The sequence below is a fragment of the Aspergillus ruber genome (assembly GCF_000600275.1).
Source record: "Aspergillus ruber CBS 135680 unplaced genomic scaffold scaffold00005, whole genome shotgun sequence".
Classification (NCBI taxonomy): Eukaryota; Fungi; Ascomycota; class Eurotiomycetes; order Eurotiales; family Aspergillaceae; genus Aspergillus; species Aspergillus ruber.
The window spans coordinates 46,274-65,346 of NW_024467301.1; the positions used below are offsets into that span (position 1 = coordinate 46,274).

Genomic DNA, 19,073 nt, shown 5'->3' on the forward strand with positions numbered 1-19,073 from the left:
CGCGCTCTCAACGAGAAGCTCCAGGGTACTCCATCTGCATAAGTTATATATTCTCCTAACATAGCAATTCAATAGTTATCTGATTCTACAGCTGTATATATCGCGGCAAACAGCAACAGTGACAGCCGAATTAACCCGATCTGGCGGGTGATTACATACGCGCCGCTAACCGTATCGATACCGTACCGGGCCGGCAGCTTTTCCTTTGGCCAAACCTCGAAAGCTTCTCGTCCCAACAATCTTCACAGCGGGAAACGTCACTTTTGCCCACCCTGCATCCATTGACTTGAATCCTCACTGTCTTTAGAGGATCGTTAACCCATTCTGTGACATCGCTTGCTCTCCGCTCCTCGTTACCGCCATGTTCCGCTCCATGTTGCCCCGGACATCACCGCGGGCGGGCCTCCGCGCTGCTGCCCCCCAGTCCGCTCAGTCGACCTTTGTTGTTCCTTCTATGACCTTTTTGAGAACCTCGAAACGGGGTTATGCTGCTGAAGCTGGTATGTTGTGTTCGTTAGAGGTGGTGGGGGTGAGAGCTTGGGACCCGGTGGGAAGGAACATGGAAGTTACGGGGAAGAACATCTGAGCTAATCATTATGGTTTCCTGAGGATAGGTGATCACGACGTTGTGATCATTGGTGGTGGTGTCGCTGGTTATGTTGCTGCCATTAAGGCCGGCCAGGCCGGTATGAAGGTATGATCTGCGTTCAATCGTTCCATCATGTGCAATTCCGGCTCTACCGGAGATATGTGCTAACTGCGCATTCAATAGACCGCATGTATCGAGAAGCGCGGCCGTCTCGGTGGTACCTGCTTGAACGTCGGCTGTATCCCCTCGAAGTCTCTTCTCAACAACTCCCACCTCTACCACCAGGTCCTCCACGACACAAAAAAGCGCGGTATTGAGGTTGGTGATGTCAAGCTCAACCTCGAGCAGATGATGGCCGCCAAGGACACCTCCGTCGATGGCCTCACCAAGGGTATCGAGTTCCTCCTCAAGAAGAACAGCGTCGACTACATCAAGGGTACTGGTGCCCTGGTTGACCCTCACACCGTCAAGGTCAACCTTAACGAGGGTGGTGAGCAGACCCTCCGCGGAAAGAACATCCTCATTGCCACTGGCTCTGAATCGACTCCCTTCCCCGGCCTGAACATCGACGAGAAGAGAATCATCACCAGCACTGGTGCTCTGGAGCTCAAGGAGGTTCCTAAGAAGATGGTTGTCATTGGTGGTGGTATCATTGGTCTGGAGATGGTATGCCTTTGCCCTACTGATAGAGACTGAGACGTCCATTGCTAATTGTTGTAGGCTTCCGTCTGGTCTCGTCTCGGTTCCGAAGTTACCGTCGTCGAATTCCTGGGCCAGATCGGTGGTCCTGGTATGGACGCTGAGATCGCCAAGCAGACCCAGAAGATCCTGGGTAAGCAAGGTATCAAGTTCAAGACTGGCACCAAGGTCACCAGTGGTGACGACAGCGGTGCTACCGTCTCCCTCAGCGTTGAGGCCTCCAAGGGTGGTAAGGAGGAGACCCTGGATGCTGATGTCGTCCTCGTTGCCATTGGCCGTCGCCCCTACACTGAGGGTCTCGGTCTGGAGAACGCTGGAATCGAGAAGGACGACAAGGGCCGCCTGGTGATCGACCAGGAGTACCGCACCAAGCACCCTCACATCCGTGTCGTTGGTGACTGCACGTTCGGCCCCATGCTTGCCCACAAGGCTGAGGAGGAGGCTGTTGCTGCCATCGAGTACATCCAGAAGGGCTACGGCCACGTCAACTACGGCGCCATCCCCAGCGTCATGTACACCCACCCCGAAGTCTCGTGGGTTGGCCAGAATGAGGCCGAAGTCAAGGCCGCCGGTGTCAACTACCGCGTCGGTACCTTCCCCTTCAGCGCCAACTCCCGTGCCAAGACCAACCTCGACACCGAGGGTATCGTCAAGTTCATTGCCGACGCCGAGACCGACCGCATCCTTGGTGTTCACATCATCGGCCCCAACGCCGGCGAGATGATCGCCGAGGCTACCCTCGCCGTCGAGTACGGCGCTTCTTCCGAGGACGTTGCCCGGACGTGCCACGCCCACCCTACCCTGGCCGAGGCCTTCAAGGAGGCCGCCATGGCTACGCACTCGAAAGCCATCCACTTCTAAGCAACTTAACCTCCCCCTTTTTTGACGTCTCTCTCCGCCTGTCATGTGTATTCTCCTATTTTCCTGTCTCTCTAGTCTAGCCCTGCTAGCAAAACTACATGTAGCATTTGATCGCGATTATATCTTGTTTGTTCATTGATATTTATTGATACGAAAAGACTTTCCTATATATCTTTTTTACGATTAATTGTACTCCACAGTAGATTGAATGTCGTCATAATCGGTATGAAAAAAAAAAAACATAAAAAAAGAAAATGAGTTCCGACACGGGGAATCGAACCCCGAGCTGCCGTGTGAGAGACGGCGATGTTAACCATTACACCATATCGGATGTTGTTGGATTAAGCCAATTAATCCTAATCTATAAAGAAATATTATTACGTGGTAATATTTCATGATTCATGATCTCATAGATCTAAACAACTGTAAGCGGCGGATTTTCGCCGCGCCCACCGAAATATTTGGTTATACCATCTTCAACGCGTTACGTTTTTCTTTTATACATTACAAAATGTCTTTATCTAAAGAGTCTCGTATGCAGATGGCTATTACTGCATATAGAAAGCAAACAGTCAAATCAAAAACACAAGCTGCTCATATATTTGGTGTATCTGAGACAACCCTTCGCACGCGCCTTCAAGGAAGAAAACCACGCGCAGAAACACGCGCCAATAACCATAAATTGACTATACTTGAAGAAGAATCTCTTTTCGAGCGACTAATAGATGCATATAAACGTGGCTTCTCAATTCGGCCTGAGTTTCTGCGTGGAATGGCGCAGATTTCACTTCGTGAGCGTACCCAGGACCCTACTGCAGTTCTTGGTATCAACTGGTCCTATTCCTTTACCAAACGCCATCCTGAGCTACGTACAAGATACAACCAGAGGATTACATACCAGCGTGCAAATCAGGAAGATCCAAAGGTCGTAAGGAGCTGGTTTGAGACTGTACATGAAGCTATTAAGGAACATGACATACATGAGGATGATATCTGGAATTTTGATGAGACTGGCTTTGCAATGGGGCTCTGTGCAGCTTCCATGATTATTACTGCAGTGGAACGCAGCGAAAGACCTCGTACATTTATCCAGGGAAACCGCAAATGGATTACAATCCTTGAGTGTATAAGCTCAAAAGGAATTCCTATACCACCTGCAGTTATCTTAAAGGGGAAAGAACACCAGGTTGCTTAGTATGGAGAGCCTAGTCTTCCTCTGGATTGGAAGTTTACCAACAGTGCCAATGGCTGGACAACAGATGAGATTGGACTTAAGTGGTTAAGGCATATCTTTGATCCCATTTCTAAATTGCATTTAACTGGTGCGAAGCGGTTGCTTATTCTTGATGGTCATTCAAGTCATGAAACTGCTGAATTTGATGATTTCTGCAAGGATAATGCAATTATCTGTCTTTGTATGCCCCCACATACCTCTCATCTTCTTCAACCCCTCGATGTTGGGGTTTTTGGGCTGCTTAAACGCGCGTATGGAAAATTGGTTGAGGGGATGATGGTGGCTGGAAACAACCATATTAATAAGGAGGATTTTCTATACCTATATCCTCCTGCGCGCGAAGCAGTGTTTATGCGAAGGAATATATGCAACGGCTTTGCAGGGGCTGGTCTTAAACCATGGGATAAAGACCAGGTCCTTGAGAAAATCACCTTTCAACTCTGCACGCCAACACCACCACTTCTTCCTGAAGGGTCAAAATCATCTGCTTTTCAAACACCTCAAAATACTTGCCAGCTAGACCACGAGGTCCGCACACTAAAGAGAAACATTCATAAGGAAAGAACACTTTCTAGCAGTCCAGGTTCTCATATTCAACACCTTGAAAAGGCTGCGCAGATGGCGATAAATATGAACTTCATCAAGAAATCAACGTTCTACGGGCTGAAAATGAGCGGAAAACAAAGAAGAAAGCAAGAAGACACACTGCTCTGGGAAATGATCTATTTATCTCTGTACAGGAAGACCATGAGCATACTCAGTAGCTTGATACACAGCTTAATGAGCAGGTTGATGAGCCTACAACTAGGCCTCGCCAGCGAGCCCTAAAACGCTGCAGTGGCTGTGGGACTATTGTGCATACTATAAGAAGTGTCCTAGTAAGTAATCATATATTTAATTACTGGATAATCCAGCTTTAATGGCGTTGGTGGTCGAAAAGCTTTAAAAAGTAGTGGATACGGCGAAAATCTGCCACTCGGGATACATCTGCGCCCTACCCTACATCCCGTGCTTAATTGGGGATATTATCGAGCTTAGCTCCCCTTGGTTGAATGAAGTAGCACTGGTAACGGGGATGCAATCTCGTTTAAACCGCTGGTATCCACCCCTCGCCCGTAGAATACATTAACTTACTAATTAGGTAACTAGTCCAAACTCCGTCCATTTAAAGGAATCACTTACGCACAGGAAATATGGCAGGGAATTTGGCTAGCCTGCTGTCTGACTCAGCAACTGACTTGTACCGAGGCGATTTCAACAGATATAAGTGCTCTGACGTTATGGGATCAAACTGACATGGTACCCGCTAGCAATCCACGAAATTTTCTCATGCAACGCTAATGATCATCCGGAGAGGCTCTGCGTTATTGAAACAAAAGGCCTGCGAACCCCCCAGCGTGAATTCATCTTTAAGCAAACCAATGGAAGCTCCAACCAACTAGCCCATTTCTTTTTATCTCATGGATGTGAGCGCAGAGATGTTTGTAATGGTTTATGCATACTGAATGTTCATACGCTCCACATAATGGTATTCACGTGAAAGATATAATATATAATATGCTGACAAGTGAGAATCGATAGCGTTGACCTAGTAGTTGCTTACATGGGAGCTCTTAAGGCTGGTGCAACAGTGTGTTGGATCCAGATACCCCGGCGATCGCCAAAAGATTTTGTTAGAGGTGGCCAATCCTAGATCTCTCGTTCATATTCGGCGGCTCGCCGAGGAAGCCGGCTTGATTTCCGAATCTGTCTCTCAGTTTATCGCTTTCTCGTTGAAAACCAAAGCCCCATGTTCCGGCGCCTAAGCTCTAAGGCGAGGGATAATTCACCGGTGATGCTAGCATTGGTCAGAACCAAGGCTGTCTCCAGTTCCATGAGCTGTTCAAGCAGCAGATGCCAACTGTCTCCACTGGCCTTGACTCAGTGCCTACTCTCAGTGCTATTAGTGATTCCAAAGGAAAGCCCAAAGGTGTCCAGGGACGAAATCTCTCTTTGACATGTTATATTTCTTGGATGCAGCAGATATTTGGTTTTTCGATGGATGACAAGTTTATAATGTTGTCTGGCATCACCCATGGTCCAATCTAACGAGATATCTTTACGTTCCTCTTTCTCGGCGCACAGATTGTTGTGCCAAACTGAGACAGTATCGCACATGAGCTTCTTGCTGAATGGATGAATTGGTCACCTGTCCGCTCAATCATTTGCTTCGAGGACGCTCTTAGCACAAGGCCGTCACTTCCAGAAAACAGGTTCAACCCGACGCCCCTATCTGCCATCACTCGTTCATCCCTGTGCTATCGAAGTTGATACAGAGAGGGGGATAGCTCTGCTCACCGTCACTATAGAGATCTGAAGGCGCAAGAAGAGACGAAGAGAAGTCTCACAGGCCGCTGTCTCCCTGGAGGGTGGTCTGGTATATGTGCAGTAGGGCACCGAATTTACCGAGGAGCTGGGTTTGTCTCATGAACTGCACCGTTGCCTTTTTATTCCTGCCTATGATGAAGCCGCAGAATATAAGAATAGCACAGCACGGTGTGTCAATTACCTAGGGCTATATCCATGCGGAAAGACCATTATTTTTCTAAGACAACACCACGCACAACAATCATAGTCTTTTCACTGTCACCCCGACTTACACTAGATAGGATGGTTGTGCCTTGTCTCTAGTGCATAGGCATAGGTGTAGGCGTAACACGCCATGTAGTATGGTGATGCTGATGCCGGTGTCGGTGGTGATGGTACATTAGTGCCGATGATACTCCCCACATCCTTCTTCGATCTCTTCGTGTTCATCTTCTTGGACTGGAGCGACAAAGCTACCTTGGCCGCTATTTGCATCAATATTACGAGACTGTGTGCAGGAATCTATTTCGGAATATACCTGTCTTGTTAGAAAGTATGGTTAAATTGTTTCTGTAGCATAAGGCTAACGATATTTTGCATGACTTGAATCGGTGGCCAAGCGGTAAGGCGTGTGATTGCAAATCACAAGATCCCGTGTTCGATCCACGGTCGGTTCTCTTTTTTTGTTTTTCATGTGACCTATTTCAGTAGGAAATGATAGTATTGTATATTAAGTATATCTCTTGGCTTTGAATTTTTGAACTGTGGGTTCTCTGCTTAGGAATCACCGGGACCTACGCGACTTCTAACCTTTCTCCATTCTTCCAATATTCTCATAATAGAATCTGCATGCTGCTGGGGGGCCATAATGCCTTCCGTAAACAAGTAAAGTTCAATTTGCCCGAAGTCTGCTTCGCAATGGGGGATAGTCGGTGGGCAAAATATTTGCTCAATCCTTTGCGAACGCATTTGAATGAATAGTGCTGAAGTTTTCAGTCGACAAGAAGTATCAATTGCTTCCATTCTAAAGCTTGCTTGCATGTTAGGGTTGGGGTAACAAAGCGGGGGTCCTCGATTAGGGCTAATGTAATCTTGCCATTTGTTAAGTGGACAAAGATTGATTGATTGATACTGCCCGTGCATCCCTGAAGACCGCATCTTTTGAACTGATCACAATATACACATCCTGTTCGGTCTTTGTGGTATAAGGGAATACATCGTCGAGAACTTGATTTTGACAGGATGAACACTTCCTAGGGATGGTTTGTGTAAGAGGTATCGTTGACTGCAGGATAATAGGCTTCCATTTGCATGGCCAAAAACCAAATATTTTTTCCTCCAGACGAGAAACCACTTCCATGGAGTAGATGCGTAGTTGGGTTGTTTGGGTCGTATATGGGTAGCTTTTAATCGGTGAGTGATATCCCAGTTAGGTTGTAGCCCTACCTCTCCGCCGTTAGTATATAACTAGCTAAAACAGAGGAATCAAATACGACTTCACCATTCACTATCCAGAGTATGTATGGGAGTCATGTAAATCATCCTTGTCCAGAATGGAACAATACCGGAATTGTCAGTCAGACATCTTCCGAAGAAATGAAAGGTAGATGTAGTAGTCTCTGGTCGTTTTCCATGATATAAACGGAGCAATTACAAAAAAAAAAAAAAAAAAAAACACAAGTCCTCGATCCTAACCAAGGGAAGGGGGAAGCGCAATAGAATCGACCGTGGGTTGAACACGGGGTCTTGTGATTTGCAATCACAGGCCTTACCGCTTGGCCACCAATTCTAGGTTTGTGAGATAGGTTTACTATTATGCTATAACAGGAATACCGGTGTCTTCTTGGATACACTCTGTATATGAAATGATGACCATAGCCTTTCCACACATCAAATCAATGAATGCCTAAATAAAACGCCTAGTAACTCCAGAAAGAGTGCAATGAACACACACAAGTTTCTCTGTTGTAATCAATAAATCCCCGCAGGAAACTCCATCATAAACACCGGCAACGGAGGTCCATACGCATGCCGTCCTTTCTGTCCATGAGCGTGGCCATGAGTAGGAGCAGGTCCATGGTTATGGACATGAGTATGCGTATGCGTATATATATGGTTATTTGGACGTGCCTGGTGCTTGCAGTGGCTCGTGGACTGCTCGTGAACATGATTGCCATGGCGACAGCGGTGTGGCTTGGGGTTGGGTTGTGAAGCATGCTGATGCTGATGGTGCCGGTTGTCGTGTTGATGGTGATGGTAATGCCGATGACAACTCGTTTCTTTATCGCTGTCTTCGACTTCAGCTTCGTTCGGAATGGAAGTCGGAAACCTTATGTTGTGGGGAATAGGATAAGTGTGGTAGTGCACATGGTGTCGGACTGGTTCTGCTGCTGGTGCCAATGGTGGGGAGGGAGGTGGTGTCATGACATGTTGGTGTCTGTACTGATGTTGATGGTAGTGATGGTGGGAATCGATTGGTGTGGCCTTCTGCTTCGGCTTGGGTTTCGGTCTATGGTGCGCATTGTGGACATGGTGATTATTGTGGTTGCGATGGTGGTTGATTTCCGGTAAGGGTTCAACAGGTGGGGGAGGATGTCTAGAGGTGAATTAACAAGACTATGAGAGGGAGGAAAGCACAGAGAAGGTTGGATATACGTACGAGTCACATCCCCGATGGACACGAGGGTAATGGAGTGGGTGTGCCATTATGTCTGGATGCAATTGATAGAATCGGTAATGAATGTAGGTGTAGATGAAATGTGAGAACCACAGTAACTTTAAATACGCATATTTATATCTGTCCCCTAATAAATCTCCAATTAACACAAAAACTTCTCGAAGCGCGGCATCCAGGATGTATCCAGGGTTCACGGTCCACAACAGCTGCCGTGTTACATTGTACAAGCACAGGTACTTTATTTACCTACTCTGTCATCCAGGGTTGTCCAGGATCGTTACGGATACACAACTAAAGTCCCCGGGTCTCGAATATGTATTCCCTATGCCGTACTATATATGCCAGAGTATGGCGCCGTTACTACAGGGGTTGGCTGTCATACTTAACATTTAATATCATGCAGTACGCAAAAATAACCAACCAAGCTAATCAACCCTAAAAACATGCCCAGACGAAGTCGGAAGCTGCTTGCTATAAGTCATTGACGGAGCAAATGGCTTAACCCATTTATTCAGCACGGCCAGGAATGCATCACAGACTGCATTTATGCCCTCTTCGCGAGAACCGCTGCAGCCTTCGATGTAGACTAGATATTGTCAGTTTTTATTTTTTGTATTTTTTATTTGAAGCTAAGCTGGAAACTTACTTTTAACCTTTGGCTCCGTACCTGACCCCCGAAGCGTAAAATGCACACCACGATCCAGCCACAAAGTCAGCATTTGACTGCCCTTGTCGACTGGGAGTGTTGGTTTGTTGTCTTGTGTTCTAGAGTCATAGCCCTCAGTCATGTCGCGCCATCGCAGGATCTTAAATGAGCCCAGTTTCTTCTCAGTCCTGTAGGGACCATCTCTGATAGCCCCGAACAGTCTCGCCGTAACATCAGGACTTGGGGATCTAAAGTAATTATTAAGTGTCTCATGATATCCATACTCCTCAAATAACTTCTGAAGCTTCGTATACGGCGTGAGGCCCTGTGATCTCCACTTCGCTTCTGCAGATAGGAAGATCATAGCTGCGGTGATACCGTCTTTGTCGTGACATATTTTCGGGAACATATAACCCAGTGCTTCCTCGAATGCGAAGGCAACATCGTAGGATGCCTCGAGGGTTCGGGCTATATTTCCCATCCATTTGAAGCCAGTTAGGGATTCTTGGAAGTGGATACCTTTGGCAAGTGCCATTTTCTCGAGCATGCCGGTTGATACGGTGGAGTTTAGGACGGCGGTGTTTTTCTTGAAGTCCTGGATTTCGAAGATATACGAAGCGAGGAGGACTCCGAGATGGTTTCCTGTGAAAATGAACCAGGAGTTGCTACTACATTAGTTCTGAGTCGTACGGAAAGAGGACTAGGCACTTACTTGACTTTCTCAGCGGCAGCAAAACGATCCGCATCCGGATCATGCGCGATAACCAGACCCTTGTCCTCTCTATCTGCCGTCTGCATGGCAAGATCCAAAGCCCCGGTTTCTTCAGGGTTCGGGAATGAAACGGTAGGAAAGTCCGGATCAGGGTTTACTTGCTCAGATACAGGGGTGAAGTCGGTTATGCCCATGGAGCGACATAGGTCAGGGAACACTAGCCCGCCTACTCCGTGCAGAGGGGTGTATACGAAGGGTTTCGGTGGAGTCCATTTGGGAATGGTTGATTTCTACAATGTTAGTCTGCTTTATTGATGATAGAGGCGATGGCTTACGGTATAATGGTTGACAGCGTCTTGATACTTAGCCAGCACTTTCTGATAGGCGTTGACGCGCAGGTATTCGTCTAGTTGGCGTTCTTCCCATGCGTTGGGCCACGGGGCTAGATTTTCTTCGATGCATTGGGCGATTTCCGTATCCATTGGGGTATTGATCTGTGCGCCGTTTTTGAAATAGCTAGATAGGATTAGCCAATCCGTGCGGTATAATTGGCGATAGACATTACACTTTGTAGCCTATAATCCGTTAGCTGCGTCCGAGTCTAAGACAATCAAGCAAATTACCATTATCCTGAGCCGGATTCTACCAAAGTCAGCACCCGCCAATCCAGACACCCAGGGCAATAAATGACTTACATGACTAGCCGTAACCATAACGCCCGCGGCAGCCCGCAGATACGTGACACCAAAAGGCACTAATGGCGTAACAGACTCCTCCCCATAAAGCCAAACCGGGATCTTCAGCGCAACAAAAGCATTCGCCGCCAACCTGGCAAACCTATCCGAATTATACCGCGCATCATGACCAATGACCACCCCGTCGCCCGCAATCTCGGGATGCTTGTCTCGGATGTACTTGGCTAAACCCTGGGATGCCTGGATGACGGTAAGGCTATTCATGCAGGAGAAACCTGCTGCCATCCGGCCGCGGAGGCCGGCGGTGCCGAATTGGATACCTGTGATTTGTTAGAGAGCATGTATGTCTGAGTTTGGGGGAGGACATACGCTGGCCGAGACGCTGGCTGAGCTCTGTTGAGGGGTTGGAGTCACGGAGGTTTGTGATTTCGGTGCGAGTGCTGGGATCCTGTTTAGTGTTAATTTGGTCCCTGATTCGGTGCTGGTGGATATGGTAGTACCTGGTCCCATTCTAACCATGTTTGGACCAGTGAAGAGAGATCCTGGTACAATGCGCATCAGTATTGGTAATCCCTAGGCAGCAAGAGACGCACTCCTGTGGATGTAGTCATCATGAGCTCTTAACTGAGATAGCATGCAAGTAGCACGGCTTTGTTGGACCAGTTGCTGGACTCTATGTATGGCGGGGATATGCTGAGTAATCCTTATATCTCACGTGAGCCAGCATTAAGCATCACTATGATTCGTTCAATTAGCCCATTATCTGATTGGCGGATTAGTCTAATCTCTAGGTCATGTGATCACGGAGAAGCCCCGGTACCATACCTTACTCCGAGTTCCGTATCAGTACGTACTGGTAAGTATGATACTCGGAAAATCCGTATCGAGCACCAGCCCCCGAAGTACACGCAATGCGTCCGGACAGTGGGCTGATATTCCTGATATTCCTGCGAAACTCCCCAAAATTCCTGGAACTTTGCATGTCGTGATTTAACTCTGGTAGTGGCAGGTGCTCGCGTGCTGGCCTTCACCGGCCAATGGGTATTATTGGGCCAATCCCGTCTGAACCAGGTCTGTAGAGCCACTGGGTGAGTGGACAGTGGTCAGGGGAAACCGTATAACCGTACATAATAGGGCGTAGGGCCTTGGCTCTGGGCGTTTCTCTTACTGCATTTTTATGGATCGGATTATTCTGACTACTCTGCGTACTCACGTACCGTATATGCAATAATAATTAATGGTGGCACTTGGCGGATGCCTTGGTCATTTCTTTATCATACATATTTGCCTCTTCCTTCTATTCTCCCCCGCGCAGTTCCGAATAATCTTATCCTCTCTCGTCTCCGAAAAGGAAGGGGATGAGCAGAAAAACATTCGTTTCACTATGTTCGGTAGCCTTTTGGCCTGGATTTTCTTCCTTATCAACCCATATGCGAACTTGTCTCTGAATCCGATCAAGCCTCAGCAGAGACTGCGACCCGAGTATCAGGAATCGATTCCTGCCAACGGCCCATGGGAGGATATCATCACCGGCGTGTACGGTGTCCCCCCTTTGCTGAAGATTCACGACCGAAGAGGCCGGATAAAATGGACGTGGGAACGAAGCGATGTCAACCAAGCCCTCCCTCCCAGTGTCGAACGCTGCCTGCTGAGTTCTGCGAACGATGCGACAGAACTTAAGTGGATGCGAAACGGCACCAGTATCGCTGCCATCTACAGCGATCTCGTCTTGACCATCAACTACACCCCCGATAACCCCGCGACCGATAAGCTCATCACCTGGGCCGTCTGTAGACAGAATGAGTTCCTGTGGAATGCCCATACCTTAGAGCCATTACCCGGGAATAGAATGGCCGTAGGTACCACCGGCTCACAAGCATGGGACGGTATCCTCGTCTATGACTCCAACCCCGATAACCCATTGATCGACGATCCACCGGTCTTGCAGAACATCACTGGCCTCCGTGCCATTCACAATATGATTTGGGACGAGACGGAGCAGATGCTGTGGGCGGCAGGGACGGATTTTGCGGCGGATGGTTCGGATGGCGTCCCAGCCTACGGGACGTTGCAGGCATATCCCTACAACGCAACCACGATGGAGCTTGATAAGGACGACTCGGTTCAATACAAGCTTTCGGTGGCACATGGCCAGAAGGTCGAATGGGGTGCGAAATATACTTGGTGGGCTGGACCGCACGATCTCGTCCCGGTTCCGAATAAACGAATCTTTCTCATGTCTGAGGATCACGATATACACGCCTTCGACGTTGACCGTCGTGAATTTACCGAGGAAGGCGAGGCCGTCGTTGCGAAATACTTGCCGGGATTCGAGACGACCTCGCACAATCGGCATGGTTACAACGGCGCGGGAGAATGGGAGGAAATACCCCGGTCGGACCTGAAGAGCTTTAGCGTGGCCCCGGATGGAGCCTACCTTTATGTGCAGTCGCTATGGCGGAAATATCGCGGGGATCACACCAACCTCGTGGTCAACGGGCACAAGAACGATATCAACATTGGAGATGAAATTTACCGATCGCGATGGTTTGCAGATATACCTGGCTGGCCGAAACCAGTCACATGAGTTTGATTCAACACGTTGCTTCCTGGAGTTGGTTTTGGCTTTTCAACAAACATTGGATACTGATATATAGAGCGTTGTGCTTTCATGCTGGTCATGATAATGATACCATTTGCACCCCCAAAGGGTTCATGAATTATATATAGGCCATATACCCCAATAGCAGTAGTGTCCACTGTGGTACTATCCAACGGACGATTTCTAATAGACTACGTAGAGAGAGGCTGTACTGCATTGAGCGGCCCACATCAGGTGATGAAGATCACGTTGTTTCACTACATCCCCACCGCAGACGGCAGACGGAAGACACGGACGGACAACCTTCACTCCTTCTCTCCTATGCCAGCCAGGCTCAACATTCCTGCTCTCTGGCTATTACCCTTTCTTTACTCGAATACCATGTCCCTGTGAATCCAACGCTATCGGTTCCTGACCCAGCAACCCGATTGTTTACATTGCATTCACCATGGCCAAGTCCGCGGACGTTGTGAAGACCGCCGTACAATCCCAGAAGGAGCAGATCTTGTCGAGACGGTATATTGAGGGCCTGATTGCAGATGGGAAACATGTTATTATCTTCGAGAACCGTGTCCTCAAGGTGGATGCTTGGATCAAGTTCCATCCGGGGGGTGACAAGTCGATCAAACACATGGTTGGGAGAGATGCGACAGACGAGATCAATGCGTGCGTACTTGAGAGATCCCCAAGTCTACGGATGATTATTACTAACATGGGGTCTCAATTGCAGATTACACTCGAAAGAAGCGCGACAACGAATGTTGTCCTTCCAGATTGGCCGCGTACAAGGCGTCTGGTTGAACTTCCTACCTCCCATCCAAGGAGGCAAGTTCCGTCCGTATAACGATGAAGCGTGTTTTGAAGAGGATAGCAGCTCCGGACAAGAAACGTCGCAGCCGCCGTCTCCCGTTTTCGACGCAGTGGACGGAAAAGATACCGTTCGCCGCAGAAAGTCGACTTCCACGAACACCTCAGTTTCGACCCCCGGTAGCGACGACGAATTCGAACCAAAGCCTTTTTTCCTCGATGCGAGAACACAGGAGGAGATTGTTTTCGATATCAACAAATACCCGTCGCTTGATACCACCAGCCAGGAGAGTATCCGGCAGAAGTACCGCGAACTGGATCAGCGGATTCGCGCGGAAGGCCTGTACGACTGCAATTACTTTTCGTATTTTATTGAATGTTGCCGGTATACACTGTTCGCAGGCTTGTCATATTATTTTCTTCGCTTGGGATGGTACGGGACGTCGGGTTTCTTCCTGGGTTGCTTCTGGCACCAGCTTGTTTTTAGTGCCCATGATGCAGGTCATATGGGTATCACTCATCATTTCCATGTCGACAGCGTTATTGGCATGATAATTGCAGATTACCTAGGAGGATTGAGCTTGGGATGGTGGAAGAGGAACCATAATGTCCACCACATCGTCACCAACGCCCCTGAACACGACCCCGACATTGAACACATGCCATTGTTCGCCATTTCGCACCGTTTCCTCACGAGTCTCACGAGCACTTACTACGAGCGTGTAATGACCTTCGACGCCGCAGCCAACTTCTTGCTGCGCTTCCAGAACTACCTCTACTACCCCATCCTACTCTTTGGCCGATTCAACCTCTACGTTCTGAGCTGGCAATATCTCCTCAGCAGCCAAGCACCTAAAAAAGGCCCAGCCTGGTGGCACCGCTGGTTCGAGGTCGCCGGACAAATTTTCTTCTGGGCCTGGTTCGGCTACGGTGTCCTTTACCGTACCATTCCTGACTGGAGTAGCCGTGTCCTTTTCATCCTGATCTCTCATATGGTCACTTCGCCATTGCACGTTCAAATCACACTCTCCCACTTCGCCATGTCCACAGCTGATTTGGGCGTGCACGAGTCCTTCCCCCAGAAAATGCTCCGCACTACCATGGACGTGGACTGCCCAACATGGCTGGATTTCTTCCACGGTGGTCTTCAGTTCCAAGCTATTCACCATCTCTACCCGCGTATCCCGCGGCATAACCTCCGTCGCACGCAGAAACTTGTCCTTGAGTTCTGTCGTGACACGGGTATCCCATATGCTATCTTCACGTTCCTTGATGGTAATAAGGAGGTTATTGGTCGACTCGGAGACGTTGCGAAGCAGGTTCGTATCCTGGAGGAGTGTCGGAAGTCTTGCGCGCAGCAGGGCGTTTTTTCTGACCATCATTGATCTTGTCTGAATTCGTGCGTCTATTGTTACTTGACGGTCTGTTGTAAATACCGCTGAAATGTATATAATGCCCGCTACGCTCTGCTCTAGATTGATACTCATGTTATGTCGATAATGAGAATATGCATTATTTAGGTTTTTATTACACATTGATCTCCCTGATCATGATAAGTCTTTGGTGCTGGGACAATAAACCTTGATACCACATACTGCCCCATCGAGTTCAAAGCAGACACATATAGCGTACTCTACCACTTCTCCCACACCGCTTCAAGGCCATTCATATCGCAGTGATTGCATGATAAGTATCTCAAACGTGGCTCAGCTCCCAGCCCAACATATGAAGCGAAAAAAAACCTCCGTCTACAGACGGAGACTTTTTCCACATAAAAAGCCCTCGAAACTCCCCCAATATGCTACCAAACCAACACTTTCCATTTCCCTTTCACTTTTTCAATCGAATAAACAATCACCTCATAGCATAACCATGCCATTAATTGCCTTCTTCGGCGCCACCGGCGGAAGTACGATCTCGTGCTTGGCTCCTGCGTTAGAAGCGGGATATCATTGTACTGCGTGTAAGTTTTTTGACTGATGTTTGTATTTTATATGGAGAATAGATAAGACGCTTACATACTAATAGTGGCTCGCTCCCGCTCTAGACTGATTGACAGTTTGGTGCAGCGTGGCCTATCCGAATCTACTATCAGAGACCATCTCTCTGTCACCGAGGGTATGGTTACGGATATAGATGCCGTCAGCAAAACCATCCTGCCCGGTGGAAATGGTACTCCAATGGCCGACATCATCATCTCCGGAATCGGCGGCAAGATGCTTTTCGACAACCCACTGAAACCAACGCTGGATAACCCAACAATCTGCCAGGACGCTATTCGTACGATCCTGGCTGCTGCACGACAAGCAGCACCGCCTTCGGAGAGCAATAAAAAGCCAACACTGATAGTGCTTAGCACCACGGGAATCAGCGACAAACGGGACTTGCCATTTGCCATGATGCCGCTCTACCACTGGATGCTCAAAGCCCCGCACGAGGACAAGAAGGTCATGGAGACATTGATTAGGGATGAGATGGCTACGGCTGTTGAAAAGCGTGGGATTGGGGAATATATAATTGTGCGGCCGAGTTTGTTGACTGATGGGGAGGGGGATGGGTTGGGAAAGGTTAAGGTTGGAGTTGAAGAGGATCCGGCTGTGGGGTATGCGATTGCGAGGGAGGATGTGGGGAGGTGGGTTTTTGAAAGGTTGGTTAGGGGGGAGTGGAAGGGAGGTGGTAGTGGGAGTGGGAGGGTTGTTAGTATTACTACTTGATTTGACTCTGGATTGGAATAGATTTTACGGATTGAGTGTAACTTATAACTTATTCTGTCATTTTACGCCATATGGTCAGTCTCTGCATCATTATGCAGTAGGGTCTTATTGAAACCGTATGTAACAAGGTCCTGACCAGGAAAATTGCTGTTGTTGTTATTACCCGTCAGAGAGAAGCCATCTGCCGGTGTTGATATGCCAGTACCCATCTGGGTAAAGCCTGGAAACCCTAGCAAGGAACCCCAGGCTGGATCATCAACAAAAAAGCCCGGATCAGCAAAATCGAATTGCGCTGGTTCGTCTCCTGAGACCGGATTTATCAGGTCAGACCAAGAGACAGAGTTGAGAGAAAAGTTCAGATCTTCATCCAGTGATAACGACGACGCGGAAGAATCACCAAGGGGCTTGCAAGCCAATCGTACGTGCTTGAGCCTTTTTTTGACAGGTCGTATAATCGGTATACACTGTGACATGGAATCCGCCTTGCACACTTCGCGCAGTTGTTCCGCAAGACCGGCGAGTTTATCCCGTATCTGGTCCGTGGCGTCTATGTATTCCCTATAGATGTGCACCAGCGCGCGGCTGCAGGCGTCAAGTGCCAGAGCTAGTGTGTTCGTACTATATGTTCGCTGGATTGGCACCAAGCCAATTGGCGGCGTAGATGGAAAGCGCTGGGCAACGCCCAGTAGAGCCGATGCGGACTCGCAAAAATCGACCACTGTGGAACATGTAATCTGTCCCGGAGACAGCACCATATGAATGATGATGGTGTGATACGCAGTCAATAAAAATGACTGTAATCCGGGGTTGGTAACCTCCCGCTCCACCAGCCTGATGGCCTGATTGAGAATACCCCGGATTTCCAACGAGAGTGCAGATGAATTGGCAGTCTCGATCTTACGGTCCTTTTTCAGCGTATTCAAATGAAGCGTGTAGATATGAGCAACAGTGCTGGTAACATGACTGAGCGGCCACATCCAGCGCATCGTCTGGATCTGGGAATGCAGCGTGGAGATGTTACCAGAGGCCTGGTCAAGACGGAGAATGGCTGATGTATTTTCATCCATATTGGGAAAACCAGGAAGACCATCGGGGCCAAGAAGCAAGAAGGGCTGGTCGATTTGCATGAACGACCAGGTGGTGCTAGACAGACAGAGCCAGTAGATATTCTGCAAGATTTCTTTTTCGACATCAGCTATACTTACCCCGTTCAGCATCGTGCCGCCTTGTCCGTCATGATTCTGCAACTGCTGTTGCTGCCGCGCCACGATGCGACATGTATATCCTATAAAGCAAGTTGCACGCCGCGCATGGCCCTGGGATAGCTCTCGCCAACCTAAGAGAATCATAGCTTGCGCTGTTGACAAGGTGGCTGACTCTGTGAGTAGATGCAGGCGGCCTTTTAGCTGATCGGCCGCATATTGGGCCAGTGTGGTTGGATCCTGATCATCACTCCAAAACGGCATTATTCCGACGTTGGCGCCGTCAAAGACCTCACATGCATCCGCCAACATAACAGCCAGGAGGGCCTCATCCACTGACCCGTCTCTGATCGCGCTGAGAACCAGAGTTTTGGACACCAATGTCGAGAGAGGATGCATGAAAAACCATACATCAACCAGCTGCATTACCCGATGCTGTCCCAGGGCGCTGATGGGATTCTTAAGCCCCCGTGGCGGGTCGAACATGGCAGGGGTAGTGTCTGTACCCAGGGAGGTGATATAGAACTTCGCCTGGGACGAACACAAACGCTCACATCCTAAGTGCCCGACTCGCAGAGACAAAATCTCGATCATATCGTGGGCGAGGAAGGATAGAAGCCCATCGTAGCTGAGCGTGGAGTGAGACTTCTCCTGTTGACCGGAGGAAAGTGGCTGCTGCTGCTGCTGCTGCTGCTGCGCGTGTCGCTGAAAAGAAGCGATGGAATTCTGAAACAAGTTCGAACGCGAGCTCGATTTGCGAATGAAGTACTCGCCGAACATCTGCTCTAATTCACCCCCAAGCACCTGGCCCTGGCGCGGGGTAGGTGCATTGTCATGTTTCCGGCCACTTCCCTCCAAAGAAAGCCCGGTTGCAGCAACCCCCTTTCTAACATTCCTAGGCCGACCCTTGCGAGCTTCTAGACCATAGACGCAATTAATATTCCGATCTCGACAGGCCCTGCAAACGTGGCCTCCGGAACACCGGGTTTTACGAGCCCGGCAGAAAATACAGCTTCGTCGGAGGGCCGATGAAGTCGACAAAGTCGATGACGTTGTCATGGCGGTTGTGCCTGCAACCGTTTTGGATTCTGGATATGGTTTTTCTCCTTTTCTTCTCGGAATTTTATGGAACATGCACTTTGTACATCCCCGGCAAGTTTGCTGATGGTTGAGACCGGAGTAAGAAGAGGACAAAGAGAGGAGGCTTTGGCTCTTTGTTCTGGTGGAAAGCACCATTCATGTGGCATTTATACTCCGAGAGATCAAAAAATTTTCGAATACGAAGGAAA

The 19,073-nt window shown here is 48.8% G+C and overlaps 6 protein-coding genes and 3 non-coding genes across 9 annotated transcripts; 5 read left to right on the top strand and 4 right to left on the bottom strand.

Annotated features, from left to right (window-relative positions):
* Positions 1 to 361: 361 nt before the first annotated feature.
* On the top strand, positions 362 to 2,149 carry EURHEDRAFT_450857 (dihydrolipoyl dehydrogenase; the record flags this gene model as incomplete). The annotated part of the gene is made up of 4 exons (XM_040783906.1): positions 362 to 500; positions 615 to 694; positions 773 to 1,255; positions 1,310 to 2,149. 4 exons carry the CDS (start codon positions 362 to 364, stop codon positions 2,147 to 2,149), a joined length of 1,542 nt encoding a protein of 513 aa, XP_040641105.1.
* A 259-nt stretch (positions 2,150 to 2,408) lies between these two features.
* Positions 2,409 to 2,480, bottom strand: EURHEDRAFT_t46. Its single transcript has one exon. It is a non-coding gene; the product is annotated as a tRNA-Glu (tRNA).
* A 3,854-nt stretch (positions 2,481 to 6,334) lies between these two features.
* On the top strand, positions 6,335 to 6,406 carry EURHEDRAFT_t40. Its single transcript has one exon. It is a non-coding gene; the product is annotated as a tRNA-Cys (tRNA).
* Positions 6,407 to 7,446: 1,040 nt separating this feature from the next.
* Positions 7,447 to 7,518, bottom strand: EURHEDRAFT_t45. Its single transcript has one exon. It is a non-coding gene; the product is annotated as a tRNA-Cys (tRNA).
* Positions 7,519 to 8,831: 1,313 nt separating this feature from the next.
* On the bottom strand, positions 8,832 to 11,070 carry EURHEDRAFT_375255 (phosphoribomutase PRM15; the record flags this gene model as incomplete). Its single annotated transcript, XM_040778724.1, has 10 exons — positions 8,832 to 8,992; positions 9,053 to 9,717; positions 9,765 to 10,054; positions 10,100 to 10,280; positions 10,330 to 10,339; positions 10,388 to 10,406; positions 10,460 to 10,779; positions 10,829 to 10,907; positions 10,960 to 11,001; positions 11,053 to 11,070. 10 exons carry the CDS (start codon positions 11,068 to 11,070, stop codon positions 8,832 to 8,834), a joined length of 1,785 nt encoding a protein of 594 aa, XP_040641106.1.
* A 773-nt stretch (positions 11,071 to 11,843) lies between these two features.
* Positions 11,844 to 13,229, top strand: EURHEDRAFT_384266 (uncharacterized protein; the record flags this gene model as incomplete). The annotated part of the gene is made up of 1 exon (XM_040779609.1): positions 11,844 to 13,229. The coding sequence occupies one exon, from the start codon at positions 11,844 to 11,846 to the stop codon at positions 13,044 to 13,046; it is 1,203 nt and encodes a 400-aa protein (XP_040641107.1). The 3' UTR covers positions 13,047 to 13,229.
* A 115-nt stretch (positions 13,230 to 13,344) lies between these two features.
* Positions 13,345 to 15,414, top strand: EURHEDRAFT_409645 (fatty acid desaturase). The gene is made up of 2 exons (XM_040781142.1): positions 13,345 to 13,727; positions 13,792 to 15,414. Exons 1-2 carry the CDS (start codon positions 13,510 to 13,512, stop codon positions 15,251 to 15,253), a joined length of 1,680 nt encoding a protein of 559 aa, XP_040641108.1. The 5' UTR covers positions 13,345 to 13,509; the 3' UTR covers positions 15,254 to 15,414.
* Positions 15,415 to 15,645: 231 nt separating this feature from the next.
* On the top strand, positions 15,646 to 16,649 carry EURHEDRAFT_409646 (NAD(P)-dependent oxidoreductase). The gene is made up of 2 exons (XM_040781143.1): positions 15,646 to 15,831; positions 15,897 to 16,649. Exons 1-2 carry the CDS (start codon positions 15,741 to 15,743, stop codon positions 16,580 to 16,582), a joined length of 777 nt encoding a protein of 258 aa, XP_040641109.1. The 5' UTR covers positions 15,646 to 15,740; the 3' UTR covers positions 16,583 to 16,649.
* Positions 16,325 to 19,024, bottom strand: EURHEDRAFT_409648 (Zn(II)2Cys6 transcription factor). The gene has a single exon (XM_040781144.1). It carries the CDS (start codon positions 18,841 to 18,843, stop codon positions 16,645 to 16,647), a length of 2,199 nt encoding a protein of 732 aa, XP_040641110.1. The 5' UTR covers positions 18,844 to 19,024; the 3' UTR covers positions 16,325 to 16,644.
* Between the last annotated feature and the right edge of the window lie 49 nt (positions 19,025 to 19,073).